Raw genomic sequence first — 25271 nt, forward strand, 5'->3', positions numbered from 1 at the left:
TCCTGGATAAAACAATGTCTTTAACAATTAAAATCATAGCTGTCCTTGGGTCAGAAGTGAAGTCATCTTCCTCACATATAATCTACTGGCAGAGCTCAGGATGGTGGGTTCAACTAAATTATGTATTCCATTTGCCATTGTCCACAGCTAATTGCTGACTCTGTGCACTGATAGCAACTAAAACATGCTGGACAGGCAGAATTATGAAGTGCACATAAAGGTTCACACAGATAGGAGGATGTTACACTTTGGATGGATATTTATCAATATTTATTTTTAGAAAGCCTCTGAAAGATCTGTTTTAAGGAGAACAACACTGTGAAAGGAAAGATTATCACAACTGCTTGCTCATTTCAAGCCTCATAGTGTAATCTTAGGGTTTCTGCTTGATAATTTTAGGGATGATGGTGTTGTGCACAGTCAAACCCAATAACTCAAGTTATTACATATAACTACTTCAAAAATTCATGTTCAGGACCTGGAACCACACACGCAGCAAGACCTCCAAAGATTTACCAAACTCTCTGTATCAGTAAGCCAGTGGATACTTTGGTGATCATTCAGGGAAATAATCATGTAATCATGCAAGGCACTCTCATTGACAATGGATATCAGCCTGCCAGGAGTCGTTGCAAAGATGGCAGGGAGTCCCCAGTGGAATCAGGAGTCATTACAAAGACACTGGTCACAGGAGGAAGAACATGACCATATCAGCTTTCTGGAACTCATGTTCAAAGAAAAATCTCTCTAATAAGGTCAGGCTGCAGTTCTACATGCAGGGTGCTGGCAACCTATAGCACACGTGCCAAAGATGGCACGCAAGCCAATTTTTAATGGCACGCTGCTGTCTGCCGGGGTCCTGGCCGCTGGCCCTGCTCAGCCCACTGCCGAACCCAGGCAAGCAGCGGGCTGGGTGGGGCTGGCAGCCGGGACCCTGGCAGGCAGCAGCATGCCATTAAAAATCCTGCCTGGACCAGCCTCCCCCTCCCTGCAGCCGAAAAGCTGATGGCCCTGGAGAGGGGGAGAGATGGTGGGGGAGAAGTGGAACCACAGCCGCAGCGTGCTCGCTGCTCTCAAGAAGAGGCGGGGATGGGGCCTTGAGTAAGGAGGATGGAATCAGGGCATATCCCCTCCAGCCCCCAGCCGTGAGCCACTCAGGGCAGGGGGCTGGGAGCATCCCCACGACTCCAGCCCACACCCATACCCCCAGCCTCCTGCCCTGACTCCTGAACCCCCCCACACACTCCCAGCCCTCTGCTCTGAGCCCTGCACCCCCCACACCCTCCAGGCCCCTGCTCTGACCCCTGCACCCCCCACAACCCCAGCCCTGATTCTGGCACGCCCTCACATACCCAGCTCCCCCACACTCCATGCCCTGACTCTTGCACCTCCAACATCCCCACCCCCGCCCTGCACACGAAACAGAAGCTCCTGCACCCGCCCCCCCATTCCTACCTGCACCCCTCACACCAAATGGGAGCTGCCCAGGTAAGCGCTGCACACCCAAACCTCCTGCCCCAACCTTGAGTCCCCCTCCCTCAATCTAGCTCCTGGCCAGACCCAACACGCCAACCCCCAGCCTGCTCCTTCACCCCCAGCCCTGTGCTTAGTGCACTCCCACCCTCAGCTCAGTGCAGAAACAGAGAAGGGAAGAGAATGGGCTAAAACCAGGGCGAAGGTAGGTACCCACTCTACGTAGGTAGGGCCGGGACCCCAGACCGGTAGCGGGCTGTGCGGGGCTGGCAGCCAGGACCCTAGCTGGCAGGAGATGGTGGAGGGAACCCCAGACCGGCAGCGGGCTGAGCCGCTCAGCCCACTGCTGGTCTGGGGTCCCGGCCACCGGTCCCGCTCAGCCCACCGCCAGTCTGGGGTTCTGGCTGCTGGCCCCTTGCCAGCCGGGGTCCCAGCTGCAGGCCCAACTCAGCCCGCTGCCGGTCTAGGTGAATCGAACCCCAGGCCAGGAGCAGGCTGAGCGGGCTGGCGGCATAAGATCAGCATTTTAATTTAATTTTAAATGAAGCTTCGTAAATATTTTGAAAACCTTGTTTACTTTACATACAACAATAGTTTAGTTATACAATATATAGACTTATAGAGAGAGACCTTCTAAAAAATGTTTAAATGTATTACTGGCACGCGAAACGTTAAAGTGAATAAATGAGGACTCAGCACACCATTTCTGAAAAGTTGCCAACCCCTGTTCTAACGGGCTGAACAAGATGTGGTATCAAAATTGTATACACCTGAAAAGCTACAAAAATGGACTAACTCACCCAAAGACAGATGATCCAAAGGGAATAGAGTGTCCCTTTGGAATTCCTCCACTACCTTACTGAGATCTTGAACAAGACCAAAGCCAACCTAGGACATTTACAAGACTTCCAAGGATTGTCAAGACAGAATGGTACTTCAAAGGAATGGACACAGAAGCAATAGCAGTAGAATCCATCTCATGACTGACTAAAGAGCATCTTGTATGCCTTCTACCTTAATTCCTCTTTTAGATAAGATAACCCAGGAAAATCAGAGTGAAAGAAACATCATAACACAGCCTCAAAAAGGTCATAAAGCACTGGTACTTGGTAGCAGTGCTAGAAACCCAATTCTTGTGCTGGTGTGTAAGGAACTTCTCTCTCTCCAGGACAAATTAGGCTTGGATACACAAGTCTGATGGCTTGAGTTTTGAAAGGGAGATGCAAAAGAAAAAAGATTACTCAAAACAAGATATTGCTGCTCTCTCAGCTTCTAGAAAAGACTCTACATCTTAGGCTTATGACAGATTTTGATCAAAATTCTGCCACTGCTAGATACAAGAACATAAATTCACACAAATGTGAGATTTCCAGCATTCTGTTATTCCTTCAAGAGGAATTGGAATGCATCTTAAATGGTAATACTCTCAAAGTCCAAATTGCATCACTAGATAACCTTCTAGATTCCAGAAATTAGACAAAACTAGATTTTCATCCACATGAAGAGGTTCATCAATGCAGCAAAGATTATCAACACTTCCTTGATGCACACTTCCCCTACTTGGAAATGTAACAACCGTACAAACCTTAACAAGTTGCCCTTTTGAGCACTTTAGGGCGGTACATCTCTTCTTCCTTTCAGTTAAAAATGCTTTCCTAGTAGGGCTGTTGATTAATCACAGTTAACTCACGTGATTAACTCAAAAAAATTGATTCCAGGTTTAATCGCACTGTTAATAGAATACCAATTGAAATTTATTAAATATTTTGGATTTTTCCTACTTTTCAAATATATTCTAGTCTGTGTTGTAATTGAAATCAAAGTATATATATTTTTGATTATAAATATTTGCACTGTAAAAATGATAAAAGAAATAGTATTTTTCAATTGACCTCATACAAGTACTGCAGTGCAGTCTCTTTGCTGTGAAAGTGCAACTTACAAATGTAGATTTTTTGTTGTTGCACAACTGCCCTCAAAAACAAAACAATGTAAAACTTCAGAGCCTACAAGTCCACTCAGTCCTACTTCTTGCTCAGTCAATTGTTAAGAGAAACAAGTTTGTTTACATTTACAGAGATAACGCTGCCTTCATCTTATTTACAGTGTCACCAGAAAGTGAGACCAGGCATTTGCATGGCACTTTTGTAGCCGGCAGTGCAAGGTATTTACGTGCCAGATATGCTAAAAATATTCGTATTCATACTTCAGCCACCATTCCAGAGGACATGCTCCCATGCTGATGACGCTCATTAAAAAAAAATATGTTAATTAAATTTTTGACTGAACTGCTTGGAGGAGAATTCTATGTCCCCCTGCTCTATTTTACCTGCGTTGTGCCATATATTTCTTGTTATAGGAGTCTCGGATGATGACCCAGCACATGTTGTTCATTTTAAGAACGTTTTCACTGGAGATTTGACAAAACGCTAAGAAGGTACCAATGTGAGATTTCTAAAGATAGCTACCGCACTCGACCCAAGGTTTAAGATTCTGAAGTGCCTTCCAAAATCTGAGAGGGACGAGGTGTGGACCATATTTTCAGACGTCTTAAAAGAGCAACAGTCCAATGGAGAAACTACAGAACCCGAACCACCAAAAAAGAAAATCAACCTTCTGTTGGTGGCATTTGACTCAGATAATGAAAATGAACATGCATCTTTGGATTGTTATCAAGCAGAACTCGTCATCAGCATGGACACAAGTTCCCTGGAATGGTGATTGAAGCATGAAGGAACATATGAATCTTCAGCACATCTGGCATGTAAATGTCTTGCGATGCTGGCTACAGCAGTGCCATGAGAACACCTGTTCTCACTTTCAGGTGACATTGTAAACAAGAAACAGGAAGCATTATCTCCTGAAAATACAAACAAGTTTGTTTACCTGAGCGATTGGCTGAACAAGAAGTAGAACTGAGTGGATTTGCAGGCTCTAAAATTTTACATTGTTTTATTTTTGAATGCAGTTTTTTGTACATAATTCTAGATTTGTAAGTTCAACTTCCATGATAAAGAGATTGCACTACACTACTTGTATTAGGTGAACTGAAAAATACTATTTATTTTGTTTTTTACAGTGCAAATACCTGTAATCAAAAATAAATATAAAGTGAGCATTGTACACTTTGTATTCTGTGTTGTAACTGAAATCAATATATTTGAAAATGTAGAAAACATCCAAAATATTTAAATAAATGGTATTCTCTTATTGTTTAACAGTATGATTAATCGGGATTAATTTTTTTAATCACTTGACAGCCCTACTTCCTAGTAAAATCATTTCTGCCCTCATTATGTGAGAGTCAAGAGTTCTCCCTGTGACAGAATACTGCTTATTTTGCCCAGGAAAGGTAGTTCTCAGAACTATGTCTCATTTCACTCACAGATCAAGCTACTTTGTACACTATGAGAACTGGCACTAATATTTCTGTCCTAATCTCTTGTACAGTATGACGAAGGATGGCCCAGGGGTAAGAGTACTAGCTTAGGATGCTGGTTCAGTTCCCTGCTCTGCCACTGACTTCTTTTATGACCTTCGAGAAGTCAGTCTCTCTATGCTTCAGTGCCCTTTCTGGAACTGGCACTGTTATAGTACCTTCCTACTTCTTAAGGGCAATGAGGATAAATACATTGTCGATAGTGAGGTATTCCGTTATTGTGGCAATAGAGGCTAGTCGGATATTGCTGAAAATAAATTAAAAAGTCTATTGTACTGTCCCCTTTCACTGAAGATACAGAGGTAAAAATACTTCAAACCCCACCTAATTGAGGTGGATTAAGGGCTGCATTGTCAAAGATTATAAGGTGTGTTCATGAAATCTGCACTCAGAGTCACAGTTTATACCAGGAATAAGAAGACCTGCACATCTGATGAACAAATCTGCAGGGCGTCCATATAGCCACGTCCACATATATTTAGCAAGCACTACAAGTTGGCTTTTCATTTGGCACAAGACACGGTTTATCTAACATGCTGTGGAAGGCAAATACAAATAAAACAATGTGATTATGGACCTGCAGAAAGTTATTTCTACTCTATCTGGTTAAAACTTTTATTTTTGATCTCTGTTCCTGCCTATGTATGGCTGTCTCTACTAACCATATCAATGAAGGATAGCTGGACATGTCATTTGACTGAGAAAAGTACAGCTTACCTGTTAAATTCTTCTCTCCTAAATGGTATGCCAAAAAATCTGACCCACCGTGTCTTAAAAGATATTTTTAAAATATGTATCTTTAAAAGGGAAAGTTTTATATTTGATTAAAAGTGTAATGGTGTTTGTTTGAGTGTTATCCCAGAACCATACGCATTTCTCTACAGGTGCATGTGAATCTCATTTTTCAGCTTTGGAGGTTTTTCTCTGACTACATGGCATGAGTGAGTCATTTTAGCACTTTATCATGATCCCCAGCTCTAGTCCACCCCTGTAAGTATTCAATGGGATCCAACCTTTCAGAGAAGAATTGCAGGGTATGCCATTTAAGAAAAAAGAAATTAGCCCTTAAATTAATGTTTTTTCATTATATTGTCCTTTAATTTCTTTAAGCCTTAGAATAGAATCATAGAATATTAGGGTTGGAAGAGACCTCGGGAGGTTATCTAGTCCAATCCCCTGCTTAAAGCAAGACCAACACCAACTAAATCATCCCAGCCAGGGCTTTGTCAAGCTGGGTCTTAAAACCCTCTCAGGATGGAGATTCCACCACCTCCCTGGTAACTCATTCCAGTGCTTCACCACCCTCCTAGTGAAATAGTGTTTCCTAATATCCAACCTAGACCTCCCCAACTGCAACTTGAGACCATTGCTTTTTGTTCTGTCATCTGCCACTGCTGAGAACAGCCTAGCTCCATCCTCTTTGGAACCCCCCTTCAGGTAATTGAAGGCTGCTATCAAATCCCCCCTCGCTCTTCTGCAGACTAAATAACCCCAGTTCCCTCAGCCTCTCCTCGTAAGTCATGTGCCCCACCCCCCTACTCATTTTCGTTGCTCTCTGTTGGACTCTCTCCAATTTGTCCACATCCATTCTGTAGTGGGGGGACCAAAACTGGACACAATACTCCAGGTGTGGCCTCACCAGTGCCGAATAGAGTGGAATAATCACTTCCCTTGATCTGCTGGCATTGCTCCTACTAATACAGCCCCATATACCATTGGCCTTCTTGGCAACAAGGGCACACTGCTGACTCACAGCTTCTCGACCACTGTAATCCCCAGGTCCTTTTCTGCAGAACTGCTGCTTAGCCAGTCGGTCCCCAGCCTGTAGTGGTGCATGGGATTCTTCCTTCTAAGTGCAGCACTCTGCACTTGTTCTTGTTGAACCTCATCAGATTTCTTTTGGCCCAATCCTCCAATTTGTCTAGGTCACTCTGGACCCTATTCCTACCCTCCAGCATATCTACCTCTCCCCCCAGCTTAGTGTCATCTGCAAGCTTGCTGAGGGTGCAGTTCATCCCCTCATCCAGATCATTAATAAAGGTGTTGAACAAAATTGACCCCAGGACCAACTGCTGGGGCACTATGCTTGATTCCGGCTGCCAACTAGACATTGAGCCATTGATCACTACCCATTGAGCCCGACAATCTAGATAACTTTCTGTCCACCTTATAGTCCATTCATCCAATCCGTACTTCTTTAACTTCATTTGTTTGATTTCAGAAAAGAATCACAGATATTTTGCATTGATACGCATTAAAAACAGACATCTCTGCTCTTTTTCTTTAATCTGAATCTTCAGCTGCACCTTTCCCCCTCCCCCAGTCCCAGGGCTGGATGGGGGCCAATATGGAGGGTGCTAAAGCCAGCTTTGTGCTGGCTTAGGATTCCTCCATGTAGGAATGGAATCCTGAGCTGCCCATATAGGCTTGTTTTAAGGTGAACCACCTTTTTCCTCCCTTTGTCTCTCTCCTCAAACCTTCCTCCATCTCCGGCCTCCAGTTCCCTCTCCACACAGGATCTTACTGACTTTTTCAGAGAGAAAGTCAAGAAGATCCAGTGTGGCCTCCTCTCTTCCTGTCTTCCCTCTCACTTTCTTTTTATTTTTCCATCTCAGACAGAAATTTCCTATTTCCTGTCCTCTTCTAACCCTTTCCCCTTTACCAGTGACGCCCTCTCCTCCCAACTTCTTGATATCCCATCACCCTCTCCTTGGCCTCTCACTTTCCTCAGGCTCCTTCTTTCACACTACAAGCATGCTTTAGTCATTCCCATATTGCCTTACCACATCTGCCTCTACAACTACTATCTCATCTTCCCTTTATCTCTAAACTCACCAGATGTTCTGTCTACATCTGCTATTTGGCGTTCCTTTCCTCCATTTCCATCATAGATTCTCTCCAGTCTGCCTTCTGCCATCTTCTAAAATGGTTCCCAAAGTCTATAATAATCTCTTCCTGGCCAAAGTTTAGAACTAGTACTCCATCCTCATCCTTCTTGACCTGTCAGCTGCCTGTAGTGCTGTAGACCGTGCTCCTTTTTCTTGAAAATTCACCCTCTTTTGGCTTTCATGACTCTTACGTCTCCTGATTCTTGTCCTGTTTTTAATCGCTCTTTTAGTATTTTGTTCAGAGGTTCCTCCTTGTGACACCTCCAGCTTTCTGTATGGGTCCCAAGTAGCTCCACGCTCAACCCTCTCCTCTTCTGTCTATACAACCTCTCTGGGTGATCTCATTCGCAATTGTGAGTTCAGGTATCATTTCTGTGCTGACTATTCACACATCTAACTCCACTCCTGTTCAAACTAAAATTTCATCCAGTCTTCCTGACATTTCCCTGTAAATATCAAGCTGTTGGCTTCAGCTCAGTATGCCCATAAGAGAGCTCTTACTCTTTTCTCTGCAAGCCCTCCTTCCTCTCAGTCACTATGGACTGCACCCCTATTGTCCCGTTACTCAGGCCAGTAAACTAAGCATCATGTTTGACTCCCCCTCAACTGGATCTCCATATATATTAATATACTTGTGTATAAAAACACTCCAACAATTTTTTGTATTGAAGGTTTTGAAATTACACTGTGTTTTTTATATGAGGCACTATGCATTTAAGTTTAATAAACCTTAAGTAGCTATTAACAGATAAGGAAATGCATATTACCTGAATGTAAAAAAATGAAATTAAAAAAACATGTTTCTGCTTTAACCATATACATTAAAAAGGCCAGTTCTGATGAGTGCTAAACACCTCATGCCTGGTGGTAAGCATGCCGAACTACCATTGGTTTGAGTGGGAGCTGAGCGCTTTCAGAATATTGCAGAATCAGGTCCGTAGTGAATACTCCATGATAAGTTGGAATGTAGTTTGGTTATGAATTTGTATACAGTATTTTTAAATAGCTACGTAGCGATGAGTTTATGTGAAGAAAAATTAATTCCGTAGAAGTATCAATGTGTGTCTTTTTTTTTCCACTCTAGCTCAGAAACTGGGCTTAGTTGAGCCTCCTTCCTTGCCACTAACAGCAGAAGAATGGGATAAAGTAAAGCAAAGATCTATAAAACAGGGAGATTCTGTGCAACCTTGTGCAATATGTAGGGAAGAATTTGCACTTCAACCACAGGTACATTTGTAACTTTTGGAGTGTATTCTGCACAAAAACATTCTTTAAACAGTTATGCACTTATTAGTTATTCATTTTCCAAAGTTATGGTTATACTAGAAAATTTTAGTTGGAACAAGAGGAAAAAATTAGAGATTCCAAGTTGAGAAATTTGCTGACTTAATGAGTCTGTTGTGTAACTTATTTTTCTACAATTATTCGTTTGCTGTATTTCCATTACTTTATTTTGTGTGAATTTAGTACTTGTGGAATGAACTGGATTGACAGAACTAAAGTTTAAAGACTATGCAAGTTTAAAGGCTATGGAAGAACAAATTCAACAAAGATGATAGCAAGGAAAAAGTTCCTGCAGCACCCATTGTGTAACAACCCTTATCCAGAGAAAGCTTTCTGTTGGAGGTCAGAAAACAGTTCAGTCTTCATCCAGGCCTCTCACACCTCTGCAGACTGTCAGGATACAATTTGTGGTGATGGTTTTTTTTATTTTGGAACCATGTCCATAAAGAAGAGTACTGATATCAACTCATTTCATGAGACCCTAAACTACAAGATAGTGAATTTTGGTCAGTAGTGACCTTGGGTGGATTTGAACTAGTGACCTGGATATGAAAATTCTATTTTGTTATCTTACAGCTTGGCTCTGCAAATACTTACTCCGAGTGAAGTCCCACTGAAGTCAATAGAACTTCTGAAGTGTTTGCAGGGTCCAATTCTTAGATTGCAAACTGTTTGGGACAGAAATCATGTCTGCTTTGTGTGCTGTGCATCACTGAACACACTGTCGGTGCGCCACAAATGATTTTTGTAAAGGTTGTTTTCACTGGTTCCCTTTTATTAAGAGAATGTCAATTACATTGCCTAATTAAAGGATCATTAGACCATGTTCTTGACTTTCTAGGTTGTGCAGGCTCCTGCTGCTCAGAGATCCTGGCGTTCCCAGATCCTGAACTATTCATACAGATTAAGCTGTCACATCCTGTACTCTTTAGTTCCCAGTTTTAGCTCTTCTCAAAGTCTCAACACAATTGAGGATTTCTTCCTCTCTTGGTTGGAGTAACTCTGCTGGGCATCATTGCATTCAACCCCCCTCCCCCTCCATAAGGTACTGAGCAGCTTCAGCTCCCATTGACTTCAGTGGAAGTTGAAAACTACTCAGCATTTTACAGCAGTACTTACTGGGGGAAAGTAGTCTAGGCAATTAGGTGTTAAAGTAAAAAAAGTTGTACTGAAGCAAGTAGGCTGTTTCTTGCTCTTCTGTAAATTAAAGTGTTAGTCTCTGAAGGGCATCTTGTTAAGGCTGTTTATGTTGTCCGCTGGTACCAGAAGAGGTAGAAGCCAATTATTGTTAAAAATCTTCTTGATGAACCTCAGTAACAGACCTGTCAGACAGGAAAGAGCAATAGCTTCAGATGAGGCCATTTTAACACAGTTTTCTAACTAACAAATAACTGGTAGTCAGGAGAAAAACCCATATGCACATATAGATAATGGGGATTCTATTGAGCATGCTCAGTGAAATCCCTAGATGTCACTCAAATATCTGATTGCCTGTCCAACCATTATAACCAGATCTGAAGCTGCCCTGGAGAGAGATGTGGTATAGAATGCTTAATAGGACATTCTTTTGCTGCTGAAAATATTACTCTAGGGGAAGAAAACTAATAGACCTCTATATCTAGTCCTGCAAAACTTCCATAGGTCTGTGCCCACTTGGGGTTTGAGCCAACCAAAAATAGCCTAAGTGGCTACGGCCTTAACCTTAGTTCATCATCATTATTGTATAGTAGTTATTGATTGAGCAATTTACTTTAAAAAAAATGTCTTATTTCTCTTATTTTCTTGTGAGACTAGTTTTAAAAAAATAGTTCTTTAGTTATTTTTGTCCACAGAGTGAAACTGGTGTGTCCCCAATACAAGTTGGTCATTTAGTCACAATTTCTGAGGGCATGTCTGCTTTTTACCTTGATGGTTTTATACATCAAATATGTGCAATGTAAGCATAATTGCATTAAACATTTTATTAATATTCCCTCATGTATAACTGTAAAATTACTTAAACAAAAAGGACAAGTAACTAGCTAAAGATGAGTGCTGTTCTTTAGACAGATGTTAACGTAATTAGGAGGAGAAAACCATTATTCAAAGTTGCTTGTAAGTTTCTTTCATTCTGCATTTTGTGGTATTTTTCTGCTTTGTTGAACTGGGGTGGGGGCAGTGGGTGGGTTGAAATTTCAGTTTTGTCCCTTTTACCACATTGCTACCTATTTAAAAGAAAGTATAAAATTGCACAAAGACAGGTGGGATGGCCTTGAAGAACAAGGCTGTTCTGCCAAACTCAGGCAGTCTGGCTACCCTTTAGGTCTAAGTTTTAACTAGAGAGAGCAAAAGACAGCACTCATGAAAAGGTTACTTTAGATTTGGCACAAAAAAGGGAAATGTCTCTGGAATTCTTTTTGTCTTGCATGTTTCATTAAATGTCCTCCCTCAAGAGAAAAAAGCCATTGTATCTGAAAGCTTTTCCTTTTGCTGGCTGTTTAGCCATTAATCCTTTTGTGTTTGCCAGCTCAGTAATGCACAGTACTTATTCTAGTTTGGGCTGGTCTACACTACGGGAAAAAATCAATCTTAGATACGCAACTTCAGCTATGTGAATAACGTAGCTGAAGTCGAATATCTAAGATCGGATTACTCACCCATCCTCACCGTGCGGGATCGATGTCCGCGACTCCCCCTGTCGATTCCAGAACTCCGTTGGGGTTGGTGGAGTTCCGGAATCGATATAAGCGCGCTCGGGGATCGATATATCGCGTCTAGATGAGATTGTAACCCGCCGATACGGCAGGTAGTGTAGACGTAGCCTTTCAGTCCTTCCCCAGTTTTTCCTTCCACTAAGGACCAACTGCCTGTTTTGTCTAATGCTGTACCTTTTGTCAGAATAGAGATCACTACCATTTGATAGGAGTTTGGGTCAGAAAAAGGTGAAGTTTGCATGAAGTTTGTGAGCATACTTTCTCTGAGAAGACTGTGTGTGCTGCATATCAGTTACTGAAATTTAACTGTTTTCTGGGGAAAAAAGATCAGTTTTTATTTTAAATGTATTTTCTCTTGTCATTTGGCATTTTACGGCTCCTCCTCCCCCCCATTTGCTATGGGCTTTTCTATATGAAGCAGTTCAAAACTAATGAATGACCATTTTGTTTCTTTGAGCTGTATTTTATTTTTCTAGTTGCTTCCTACAGAAGTTTTTTATGCTGTTCATTTATATTTCTTTTTTTAGAATAAAATTTGCAATTATTTAAACTTTATTTTCAATAGAAGTCTTTTGCAGTACTACCAACAAGCAGGATTGTAAACCTTTCTGCATTCAGATTTTTTCTTTTACTTCATGTATTTTTGGTGTTCAGCTTTTAAACTAGTTTAAACTTCAAGCTGTTCTTGTTTTTTTTTCTGTGAACAATAGGTGCTGCTTTCATGTTCCCATGTATTTCACAGAGTAAGTAGACCCTGGTTTAACTATTAAAGCATGCAATACAGCATTCTTGTAATTTAAATGCTCTAAATCTACTGTAAGCACAATTTCTGGTTTTGCAAGAAGACATTTTGACTCAATATCATTTACTGTTAGAAACATAATTTACAGATATTATTATTCCTGTTTTACAATGTTACATTTTGCATACAAGGGAAACCCACATATGTTTGTATACGGATTACTAACTATGTACATCGAAGTGACAGAGAGCTTAATTCATTATATTTGATTCCATGAAGGCTAAAAAGATTTATCATCCATTTGCTTATTTCCAGTAGTTTATTGATATAAACGTATATTCTTGTAAATATGCTATTTTGAATTCATGAAAGAGCAAAAAATGTTCACTTAGTGTAATCTAAAGTGAATCTGGTTTATTTATGAATAAAAATTAACATTACATCTACAAATTATAAGTGACTACTTACATTTTAAAATGATAATATTTTTCTAGGCATGCCTGAAAGCTTTTGAAAAGTTTGCAGGTAAAAAGACCTGTCCTTTGTGTAGAAAGAAGCAGTATCAGACCAGAGTAATACATGATGGGGCGCGTCTGTTTAAAATAAAGTGTATTACGAGGTAAGGATTACTTCCAATAGAGCTGCTGTTGCTGAACATTTATTTTGCCGTATTGCTCCAAGTTACATAATGAAAATTCAGCACTGATGGATGCACTGTAAATATTTAAGTGTTTGAAAAATTTCAGATGGTTATGTTTCAGGTAATTATTTTATTCTCTTTAAATTTATGTTTGCATTTGTTGAACATCGACATTTTCTTTTGAATAGAATCCAAGCTTGCTGGAGAGGGTATGTTGTTAGAAAATGGTATAAAAATTTGAGAAAAACAGTACCTCCACAAGATAGCAAATTAAGAAAAAAATTCTTTGAAGCAAAGGTACGTTGCATTTGTTTCTTCAGTCTCAGTTAATGTACTATTCTTTCCTAGCCTTCCATTAAATCAAACATTCTCAAAGCCTCAGTCAGTCCCTTTCTAGGGGCAAAGAGTGACAAACACTCTAATATAGCTTAGGGTGTATTTTACATAAAGTCTAACCCAGAGGTGGGCAAACTTTTTGTCCTGAGGGCCACATCTGGATCTGGAAAGTGTATGGCGGGCGAGGAATGCTCACAAAATTGGGGATTGGGGTGCGGGGGGAGGGGGATGAGGGCTCTGGCTGGGAGTCTGGGCTCTGGGGTGGGGCCAGAAATGAAGAGTTCAGGGTGCGGGAGGGAGTCCCAAGCTGGGGCAGAGGGTTGGGGTGCAGGGGGTGGTGGTGATGGCTGCGGCTGGGGGTGCGAGCTCTGGGATGGGGAAGGGGAAGAAGGGTTAGGGGTGTAGGAGCCTACTCTAAGCTGGGACCAAGGGGTTCAGAGGGCAGGAGGAGATCAGGGCTGGGGCAAGGGGTTGAGGTGCAGGCTCCAGGTGGCCCTTACCTCAAGCAGCTCCTGGAAGCAGCGGCATGTCCGCCCCCTCCGGCTCCTACATGGAGCTGCAGCCAAGCGGATCTGTGCGCTGCCCTGTCCACAGGTGCTGCCCCTACAGCTTCCATTGGCTGTGATTCCTGGCCTCTGGGAGCTGCAGGTGTGGCACTTGGGGTGGGGACAGCACGTGGAGCCTCCTGGCTGCCCCTACGCATAGGAGCCGGAGAGGAGACATGCTGCTGCTTTTGGGATTCACGTGGAGGCATGCCACACATGAAGCGGGGCATGTCCCAGACCTCGCTTCCCAGCAGGAGCTCTAGGGCCGGATTAAAACATCTGAAGGGCCGGGTGCGGCCCCCAGGCTGTAGTTTTCCCACTCCTGGCCTAACCTGTGCTTACGCTAATAACAGTATTTCTTTTCCTTTCGTTTTGGATTTTTCTTCTCCGTTCTCATAAATCCCAGGAATCTGTTTTTCCTGTAGAAGTACACATTAAGCAGATATGGTAGTAAAATGAATGAATCAGAGATTTCGTTATTAGTCATTGTTCTTTCATAACTACTCCAAAAATTGGACTGGATGGTCCTCCAAATCCAGCTCAGAAATGAGAACTTTGGGGCTCTCTTCCTATAGGACAAGTAGAAGAAATGAGGCCAGTTCTTCGAGTAGTGTCTCTATGGAGGCTCCACTTCCATGGTGTGCATGGTTGTTTGATTGGAAATTTTTGGCATCAGTGTCCGTTTGGAGTGTGCATACACCTTAGCTATCTTCGTGCCTCATACTGAGAGTATATTGGACTGTGATGGACAAACTGCCCTCAGTTCCTTCTCAGCCACCTTGCCCTGAGAAGGAGCATTCTCAGCATTTGCTTACAATTTTACTTGTTAACTAGTTTTTTTTAGTCAGTTTTATTCTTTTGTGGTTTATACCTTTTATTGTTTTAGTTAGTTTAGTGTTCAGTTCTTTTTTTTCCAGTTAGCCAAGGGCTTTTGACTCCTGCTATTCACACACGTTCTTCCCCTCAATCCCTCTTGACAATAAGGGAAGTTCCCAGTGAAGCCTGTTTTTGTTGCAGTATGCCTACGTCTCCAAGCTTCAAACCTTGCCTCTTTGCCAGGAGTCCTTCCCAGTTAGTGATGGCCATTCACACTGTATATGCCACCTTGGGGATATACACATGCCTGCTAATTAAGTTCTGAACAACTTTCAAAAGTTGCTCTAGGAGGGAGGGAGAGAGAGAGAGAGAAATAAAATTCCATCTTCTAATAATGGAGCACTGCCTCTGCCCGGCTTAGGATCCTTGTACAGCGGGCTCTAAGGGTATGTCTACACAGCAAAGAAAAACCTGCAGAGTGGGACAGTCCTAAAGCTCAGGCTCCAGCCTGAGCCTGAAAGTCTACACTGCAATGAAACAGCTGCACGGCTTGAGCCCTGCGAGCCCGAGTCAGCTAGCATGAGCCACCCACGGGTTTTTCTTTGCTGTGTAGACATACCCTGAGTGACTTCAGTGCCCCATCATCCTCTGCAGCTCGCTCACCCTCTCAAGCTTTGAGACATAAACCTATTAGAGACACAGGGAAGACCTCATCTCAGAGATTCATGAAATCTCCTCAGATAGAACACTGTTCTAAAAAGACCTGCTGCAGCAGAGACCCTGTACTCCTCAAAAGATTTTGACAGAGGCTTCGAGTGGTTCCAGTACCAAGACTTCCAGATTAAAGTCCACAAACTCATGTAAGTTGCAGGGTACTCATCGCTTGGTACAAAGCCATAGCAGCATTGAAGCATGAGCAGAGTACTAGAAATAAAGACCCTGCACCTAAGAAGTTGGTACCGCCTGCACCTACTGCTGCATCAGTACCTCGATTGGTAATTCCACCAGTGTCGATGCCACCTTCGGAATCACAGCTTTCTCTACCTCTTCACACAAGCCCATGTGGTACTGCAACTGTTCAGATTCTCCAGGGACCTGTTTTTGTGTCTGATGAGCCCGAGTCTCCTTTACTGAACTCGGGCTCCTGGTACTGCAAACCTGCATTATCTCTGGCACCCCAGGGATCACTGGTACCTCTTGGTTTCCCACACAGTCAGACCCTCATTGAACCATCATCTTCTCCACTATTACACTATATAGTTGAGAGCTCTTCAAACTCTCAAATGTCAGTTCAGGACTCTTCTCCCTGTTTACCCAGACCTGACTCTCCTGAAATTATTCAGCCCAGGGACATTTCGCCGTCTCCATGACCGGGTAGTTCAACAACCTCCAGAGTATGAGCAGTGCTTGATGCCTCCCCAGTTTTCTTTGGGGTTGCCTCAATGGCCATACTGGGACCACTGAGCATTATAATCACCACCAGTTTTCAAAGGCACCTGTCATTCATGCGGAACACCAGAGACAGCATTCCCTGCACTCATCCTTTCCCCTTAGCAATCATCGTTGCAGAAAGAAATGTTTGAGGAGAAAGAAAGGAGGGCTGATAAGGAGCATACTCAGCAAACAAATGTATCATCATCCTCTCCAGATGAAGCGGTTATGCCCCTATTGCCTGTTGCAGATGACTTCAAACAGTTCTGAATTTGATGAAGAAAGTGGCAAACACTTTCCAAATTCCATTAGAAAAAAATCCAAAAGACCTGACTCTGACTAAAGTGCAGTTGAAGCCTACCAACATGATTTAGCAAACCGCTGACACTGCCCCCGACAGCTCCAGAGGGCAGATAAAAAAAATGCTACTCCCAGCTGGGGCTCAATGTCTTTATTTTCTCATTCCACCCCCAACACCCTAGGAGTGGATGCAGTTAATGAATGGAACAGACTGCACCATTCAAAAGCTACCCCACATGACATAGACCAGAAGTGTTTGATTCACTTGGTTGTAAGAGTTATTTGTCTGCCTCCCAGCAGTTTATAATTGTGAATTGTCAGGTGATGCTTACAAAACAGTCACATCAACTATGTCAAATTTAATTATCTTATTGAGCATTTCCCACAAGAAGACAGGGAGCAATTTCAGGCTGTCACTGTGGAGGGACAGTTCCTGGTGAGGGTGACTTTACAGGTGCCTGTTGACACAACTGACAGTGCAGCTTGCTCCATCTCCACAGCCATGGTCATGCGCCATGCATCATCACTTCAGTCCTCAGGCTTCCTGTGTAAGGTTCAAAATGCTGTAGAGGACCTCTCCTTCAATGGCCTCAAATTATTCAATGAGCCCACAGATTAGTCCTTACATTCTTCTTTGAGCAGTGTCCCTGTGGGTACTCGGCATTTGGATATGCACATGCCAATGGACACTCTTGGTTGGAGACTTTCATTAGCAGTGTCTTTGGGTCATGCCTCCACCTACACCTCCCTGTGCTCCTAGACCTGCTGCCACTCCAGTTCCTTTTCAAGACTGTGACTTGAGAAGGAGCATTGCTGTGTCCATTAGCTAGCTATGCAGCTTCCTACCTCTCTCACATCATCTTTTCTTTTGGTATTGTCTTCTATTTTTTTATTATTTAGCACAGTATGCACTTTGGGGGTTAGTTTCCCCCTTCCCTTCTTCATTTGCCCAATATGGGTCTTTTTCCCCCACCCTCTCAAGTCTTGGTCCACAGACTCAAGTGCGATTATGCCCAAGACCCTGGGCTTCAAACCCTGCCAGACATGCCATGGGTCTTTTCCACTCAGCAATAGTCATTGAAGCTGCCTTCTCTGCCTGGGAGAGACTCATGTCTTCTCCAAATGTGAGATCTGCTCGGCTTCAGAAGCAGGTTCAAAAAAACTCCTGTTGATGGAGCACTCTCTGAGACTCGTGGGATCCAGTTCATCCCCTATGTCTTGGATCTAGTTGATCAGAGCCCCAGTGACTGGCTCTGCTGCGACAGTAAGCAAAAGACCCTGAGGGCCCTTCACAACCATCCAGACCCTCTAAGAAGAGATATCATTCTCCAGAATGGAATAAGAGAAGTGGGAAAGTCATCTCCTTGGTCTTGGTCTCAGGAGACTTCATATCCTGATACGGATAGCGCTGAGGTTCTCATCCCTTCCAGTTCCAAGATCATGGCACCAGCTAAGAAAACCATGCCATGTACCAAGAACATGTCAGGTAAACAACTTAGAACAGCATCAGCACTAGACTCGTTGTCTTTGGAACACAAGGACTCCAGAACCAAACTGAAATGGTTATTGGTACTATCTTCTGTACCCAAATATGAAGGGCACACTGATCACAGTTCAGTACCGTCTCCAATACCACCCAACATACTGAATCCAGAGCGTCCCTATCTAGAGTCCCCGGTACTATCCAGGTTCCGATTCCATGAGGGCACTGGAATCTTTGGAAGAACCTGAATCACTGTTGCTGAGGGGTGCCAGTACCAACTCACCTCCTGGAACCTATTTAGCCTCCAATCCCTACCATATTTAATGATGACTCAGTCTCTGGTACCAGTGTGGTCACCAGCCCCACACAATCTCTTTGAGGATACCAGTGCAATCTCAGGACCCTGTCTGGGCCCTCAGTACCAACTGTACTACCAGGTACTCACTGAGGAGGAAACTCACAGCAAAAGATATGACTGGCAACCTTGGGAAGGACAACCTTGAAGCCCTGTCCCCTTTCCTTATTCCTCACCACAGTGGGCTTCTTAGGGTGACCCAGTTCTACAGGGTCGCATCTTATGAGTGTCCTCTTACAAGCAACTGCTGCCCTTGGATTCTGCTCCACAGGAGGATCTTATAGAGGAGCAAGGGCCAACTGAGAAAAAAGAAACACCATCTTTGACAAATCCTCCTCCTCTCCAGATGAAGTTGTCATGCATCCTCCATCATCCTATGTCAGTGATTTCAACACCTTATAAAACATATAGTGTAGACCTTGCAAATTTCATTGGAAGAAATACATGAACCCCAGCATTCCCTGTTGTACATTCTTCTTACAGCTCCTCAGGGAAAAATCATCTTGCCCATCCATAATGCTCTGGTGGCCCCAGCAGGTACGGTGTGGCAAACTCTAGCTACAATACCACCTATGCGTAAATGGGCTGATAAAAAAATATTACATCCCACCCAGAGGCTCAGAGTATATTTTTTATCCTACCCTACACCCAACTCCCTAGCTGTCAAGACTGTTAACTAACAGAACAAGCGACATCAGTCCTGCTTAGTGCCATCTGACTAGAAGTTAAAATGTCTGGATCTTCTAAGCAGGAATTGCTACTCGTCAGCTCCTTTGAAGTTCAGAATAGCCAGTTACCAAGCCCGGATGGCAAAATATGATTTTACCAACTGTTATATGTTTTCATCTTTTATTGAACACCTGACTCGGGACCAGAGGGAATGATTTCAAGCCCTCATTAACAGAAGGCCAGACAATTGCCAAGGCATCTCTTCATGCCTCACTAGATGCCATCGATACGGCTGCATGTTGCATGGTATTGCAGCAGTCATACACTGAGTTTCTTGGCTGCAGTCCACTAGCCTCCCCCTGGAGGTACAAAATACTTTCAAGTACCTTCCCTTCAAGAGACCTAGGTTGTTTAGTGAACCATGGATGGTCCTTTCATTCATTTAAATACTCCTGGGCAACACTATGATCCCTGGACATTTATACAGCTGCAACAAGGAGAAAATATAGTAGATCACAGACAGCTCAATGGTCTCACAAAGTCTGCCACCAGCCCATGAGAGTGGCCGAACTCTCCAGGAAGAAGCCCAGGTTTGCTAAGAAAGGGCCACCCTATACAGCAATCTCCCAGTCAGTAACATCATCAAAACAACTATTTTGACCCACTGGTTGAGGGTCACAAATGGTCTTCTGCTCCAGCTCCTACACTACATCTGTTCCCCCTCACACACCTTTATGGGGATCATCTCTCCCATTTCCTGCCTTTCTGGGAGTTCATCACCTCAGACAGATGGATCCTAGAGGTGATTTCTTCAGCCTGCTCCGTCAAGTTCAGTCCCCCCCTCTCTTTTCTGAGACCCTTCTCACGAGGATTGCCCTCCTTCCCCTCTGCCTCAGAGTCTTTCACTGAACTTCCATTGTTGGCAGCAGGTCCACCTCCTCCCTATATACCCTTGTACTGGAGCACAAAGGTATCTAGGGCTCAGGCACGGATCTCCAGATGCTACTGACAAAAGTCTTCAGTCAAGAGTGCACAGGTGCACACGTATCTTGAAGCTCTTGAAGAACTCCAGTTACTGTACAAGGTAAGTAACCTCCTCTTCCTTGAAAGACTCTAGAATTGTCTTTTGCTCCCTGGGTATATATATACACACACTCCTGCAAAAAAAAGGGTTTCAGTAGGTCTCAAACAACTCAGAGGTCCTGTCCACTCCCATTTTCCACCTACCACATATGACTTGAGCCACCTAAGAAGAGACTACACAAATGGAAAGACTTTTTTTAATAATAATTGGAGATATACCTATCTTGGAGATATACCTAATTGGAGATATGCCTTCACCATTACAACCCCACTGACACAGCAGGAATCATCTGTGAAGAGCTCCTTTGGATGCCTTGGAACACTCTGTTGATTCTGATCTGATACTGCACTATTCTGCTTAGCTTATTCTCTCACCTATTACAGTTTGGCTCTCCCATTTCCACAATTCATGGGAGCAGATTTACCTACAGATTGGTATTCAAAGTTATAACATCAGGGTATTCCATCCACTTACACTCCATGCCCCTGCCTCACATTCCCCTTCCCTATCCCTTTCAGGGACCAATCTCTTAAGTCTTTTGTGAAATAGGAGACTCTGTCTCTTCTCTGCCTAGAAGCCATTGAACAAGTTCCCACTGTACAAGGGAAGAGGATTTTAATCCAAATATTTTCTCATTCCCAAAAAGAAGGGCAAGTGGAGACAGATTTTAGATCTCAGGATGCTGAATACCTTCATCAAGATTCAGAAGTTTGAGATGATGACATTTGCAGCTATCATCCCACCCCTTGATCTGGGGACTATTTCATAACCCTCAAACTTCAGAATGCATACCTGCATGTTATGATACACTCTTCTCACAAGAAGTCTGTAGATTTTCTAGTGGGCCAGGACTACCATCAATATTACCACCTAAGGGTGTTCTCGAAGCTATGGCAGTCAGTAAACCAGAATTTAGGGACATAAGATATGCCTGCCAGCACATCTTTCCCAAACTAGAAGGTCAATCCATTCACATCAGTGGTCCCCAACCTTTCAGGGTGGTGGGCACCGGACAACAAGGTGCCGAAATGCCGCTGAGGAGCACGGACGCTGGACAAGCAGCCGCCAAAATGCTGCCAAGAAGCAGCATCATCAAAAAGTGTCACTGCCGAAATGCTGCCGAGAAGCAGCGGCATTTCAGTGGTGACGCTTCTTGACGTTGCTGCTTCTTGGCGGCTGCTTCTCCACAGCCTCGCTCCTCGGCGCTCCCTTGTCAGTAGGCGGCCACACATAAATGCCCCAGCGGGTGCCATGGCACCCACAGGCACCGCACTGGGGACCAATGATTCACATAATGATAGACAACAGGACTAGGATGTACAATATAAATGTATTGTGGGGGGGGGGGGTAAGATTTCCCTGCCTCTGTTCAAATGCCATGATGATATGGAATTGGTGCATAGCTTGCCACGTCCTTCTCTCAGCAGTTTATCTGCCTGGCTTTCAAAACATCATAGCCAACATCCTCTGCAGACATTTCACTCAGGATTGCAAGTGAGAAGTCAACAAATCCACAGACAGGTTACTCACGTGGGATTTTCCAGTGATAGATCTCTTCGCCACCATTGTTAGCTGGAGCTGCGTGAACTTCTGCTCAAGGGGAGGTCTGGGCCATCATTCCTTGTGAGATGTCTTTCTCCTCTTGTGGTCAAAGAATCTTCTACATGCGTTTTTTCCAGTGCTGCTAATCCTCATGGTCCTGAGCAAAAGTCAAACAAGACTGAGCTACAGTCATCTTGATTGCGCCAAATTGTCCGATTCCCTTGCATTTTCCAGCTCTTTTCTTGGCTGGTCATCAAGCCTACCATTGACCCTTCCCCTGAACATTCTCTCGCAGGACTTGTTAGGTCTCAGTCCACATCCATTGCTCTGCTAAAAGATGTGGAAATAGGCAGAGTTGCTACATGGGCTTCAGTCTACATTTTCTCCAGATACTATGCCCTAGTTAACACTTCTCAGGCAGATGCTGTCTTTGGTTCTGCAAACAGTTCTAGATCGAGTTGCAAAGCTCCCACCTCCTTCAGAAGGCACTGCTAGGAAGTAACTCAAATGAAGCACCCATAGGGACACCCATTGAAGAAAGAGAGGTTACTTATCCTGTACAGTAATTGGAGTTTTCAACATGTGGGTTCCTATGGGTGCTCCACTACCCACCCTCCTTGCCCCCTGTTTTGGAGTGTTGTCGCTGTGGGACTTTGTGGTAAAGAAGTTAATTAAGGACAGTTTATCCATTGGAATCCTATATACCATAAGTACAGAGCATAAGGATAGGTACATGTGCAGACTGAGTGAACACTGCTGCCAAAAATCTCTGATTGAAGTAAGATGGGGGGTGTATGTGCAACTCAAGGGGAGCTCCCATAGGGGGACATATCTCTAAGACCTCCAGATACTGTATAGGGCAATTAACCTCTGTCTTGGGAGCTAGGACACTGGAGTGAATCTGGCTCATTGGAAGTAGCGAGCTAAAAAGAGCCTGGGGAGTTTCCACTTTCAGCCCTTCCCAGTTTCCCTCTTCCCTTGTTGCAAGCGACAGGCAGCTCAGCCCAACTCTCCAGATTAGTCAATGACAAATACCCATCTGACACCTCCCCAATCGCCACCAAACCCACCTCCCATGAAGCCACAATCTCCTATAAGCTGCCAAGCACCTCTGAGTAGTAAGGACCTCATGCCCGCTTCCCCCCTCCAACCCTGCGCATCTTAACTACACACAGAAACCAATGTAGTTAAACTGGTGCAAACTCCGTGTAGACACTCATATCTGGTGCAAACTAAATCGATTTGTCAGGTTTAAACCAACATCCATATCCTGTTGTACCAGTTTAACTAAACTGATTTAAAAGCCCACACCTTTAGCTAAAAGGGTAAAAGTGTGTGTAGTCCAGGTTTTACTGTTGCTGAGTCTTCTTTTCCCTAGCACAATTTTTATACTTACTTGTTGCATCTCATTACTGTATAAGCTCTTTGGGGCAGGGACTACATCTTCCTGTGTGTTTTGTACAGCCTTTAGCATAGTAGAGCATCAGTCATGGTTGGAGCTTTTGGGTCCTACTGCAACAAAAATACTTCTCAGCCTTAAAAATCTGACAATTTAATATTTACTGCAGACCTTTGTAACTGTACAAAACCTGCAGGACGGAACTAGAGAGAACTGGCTATACTTTCTAAAGAGACCTTAAGGTCTCATTTAAATTTAGTTTGGGAGAAATGGAAGGTTTGGTAGATAGAGACTGTCCTCTTCAGATACTAGGTGAAGGGGAGCCATGTAAATACCGCGATAGATTTTCTGTGCCCCAGAATATTAACTTGTCTCCTTTCTAATAAGGATCTCACAGTCCCTATCCCCAAAATGCCACAGTTTTGGAAGCAAAGTCCCAGGGTGCTGAACACTTAAAGATGCCATCTCACTTGTCTGCTAAGAGGCTTAGCGCTGATTTAATTCTTTGCAGATTGATTTTTCCCTAAGAAATTTGCACTGTCACCTATGGTCGAGGCCAAGAGTGTAGGGATTCAAGAGTATTGGATACTTTACAAGGACACCAAGAACATCCACAGTCCTCATTATTAATAAACATTTTGGAAGGAATACTAACTTCAAGCTTTATACACCAATACACCAATTATTAGAGGTTAGGATGAGTTTTAGGCAATGATTCTCAACACATGGCACTTCATGAACCTGCACTGAACAGTATAGCAGCAACTTTTCTTCTTTCTGTTGAGACACACGTGGATAACGGATACTGATTTGGATTGCCCAGGTCTGAATGTGTTTAGAAAGTATAAATCACAATCAAGGGATGCACATTCATTTTTCTTAGGTCTCTTCTCTGGCTTTCAAATGAGAATTGGTTTTCTCCACTTTTAGCTTTCATACCTTTGTTTAGTGTGTTTGTTAATAAAACACTTGGGTAATATAGCAGTCCATTTCCAGATGGAAAAAAGCTTTTCTAAAATGCATTTCTCTTCTCATAAACTTGTGTCATGCTCTTAAAATGTCATTTCTCGGCTGCTAACAGAACTGAACAGTGGTACACTTAAGAGATTGGGGGTTAGCAAGTAGATTTTTTTTAAAATATAGACCTACTTCCTTTGGCAAGCCCACAAAGGTCAAAGGTCTAGTTTTGCAGTCTTAAACAACTGCCATCGAATTAAGAATGTAGGCCTGAAATATCTTTGTTAAGAAAAGTGTATTTTATTTGTCTGATGGAGATACAGTAGCCCTTATTATACTAACCCATTAAAGTTCTTACTAATTTAGATCAAAGGGAATATGAAAGGTCACTGAAACTGAGCAATGCAACTTTTTAGCATCAGTGTGTACAGAAAACAGTGTTGCCTAGAATGCCGTGTGTTCGGTGGTGAATTTCTTTGATCCTTATCTATAAAGTCTGCTTGCATAAGTCATTTAATTGAGGTATGATCTTTTATTGCTGTAATTAAATCTTTTCAAATGCATTTCATTGTCTCCAGTTTAAGTAAAAGTCCTGACCATTGTTTGGGAAGCTGGGTAAGTCATTCGTAAATCTGTGTGGTTGACTTTAGTTTCCTCTTCCCCCCCTCCACGTGATTTCTCCCAACAATTTTAATTTAAATCTCACCAAACAGTATAATGGTCCTGGAGTTTGCTTAGTCATTTGACTTCCTTTATCACATGGTGATGGCAAACATTCTGTTGCTAACTTGAAGTGGCTCCAAGCAGCAAGACTAGGAGGATATTAAACCAGTAAAAGCTTATCAACTGATTCCTTGATATGCTGTAAACTCCAGCCTTTTCATTTTCCTTTTGAGGGTTGCAGTAAGTCAACACATTAGTAAACAATTTACTGACATTAAGATGGATCACTTAACAAGGCTTCTCTGTACAGAGTTCACTAAGGTGCTTTTGTTTGCATCATTTCATTTAATCTTAGAATTGGTGTGTTGCCTTGCAAATGATTGATGTCACTTTGCATATTGATATAAAGTATTTAGAACTCCTAGTTTGTCACACCATTCAAGCTGAAATATTTCCCTAATGACCCTATAATGAAATCACAAAAAGATACAGATTAATTACTCAAGGATCCTTTCAGACATAAGTTGTTTTG

The 25271-nt window shown here is 43.1% G+C and overlaps 1 protein-coding gene across 1 annotated transcript in view; it reads left to right on the plus strand.

Moving 5' to 3' along the window:
- Positions 1-25271, plus strand: part of RNF32 (ring finger protein 32) — a 55346-nt gene that overhangs the window by 17434 nt on the left and 12641 nt on the right. Inside the window, exons 4-7 of the mRNA XM_032783883.2 lie at positions 8885-9027; positions 12488-12520; positions 13014-13138; positions 13348-13456. Of these exons, the coding sequence (XP_032639774.1) occupies positions 8885-9027; positions 12488-12520; positions 13014-13138; positions 13348-13456 (410 nt within the window). The remainder of the gene's footprint in view (positions 1-8884; positions 9028-12487; positions 12521-13013; positions 13139-13347; positions 13457-25271) is intronic.

The sequence above is a fragment of the Chelonoidis abingdonii genome, chromosome 2 (assembly GCF_003597395.2).
Source record: "Chelonoidis abingdonii isolate Lonesome George chromosome 2, CheloAbing_2.0, whole genome shotgun sequence".
Taxonomy (NCBI): domain Eukaryota; kingdom Metazoa; phylum Chordata; order Testudines; family Testudinidae; genus Chelonoidis; species Chelonoidis abingdonii.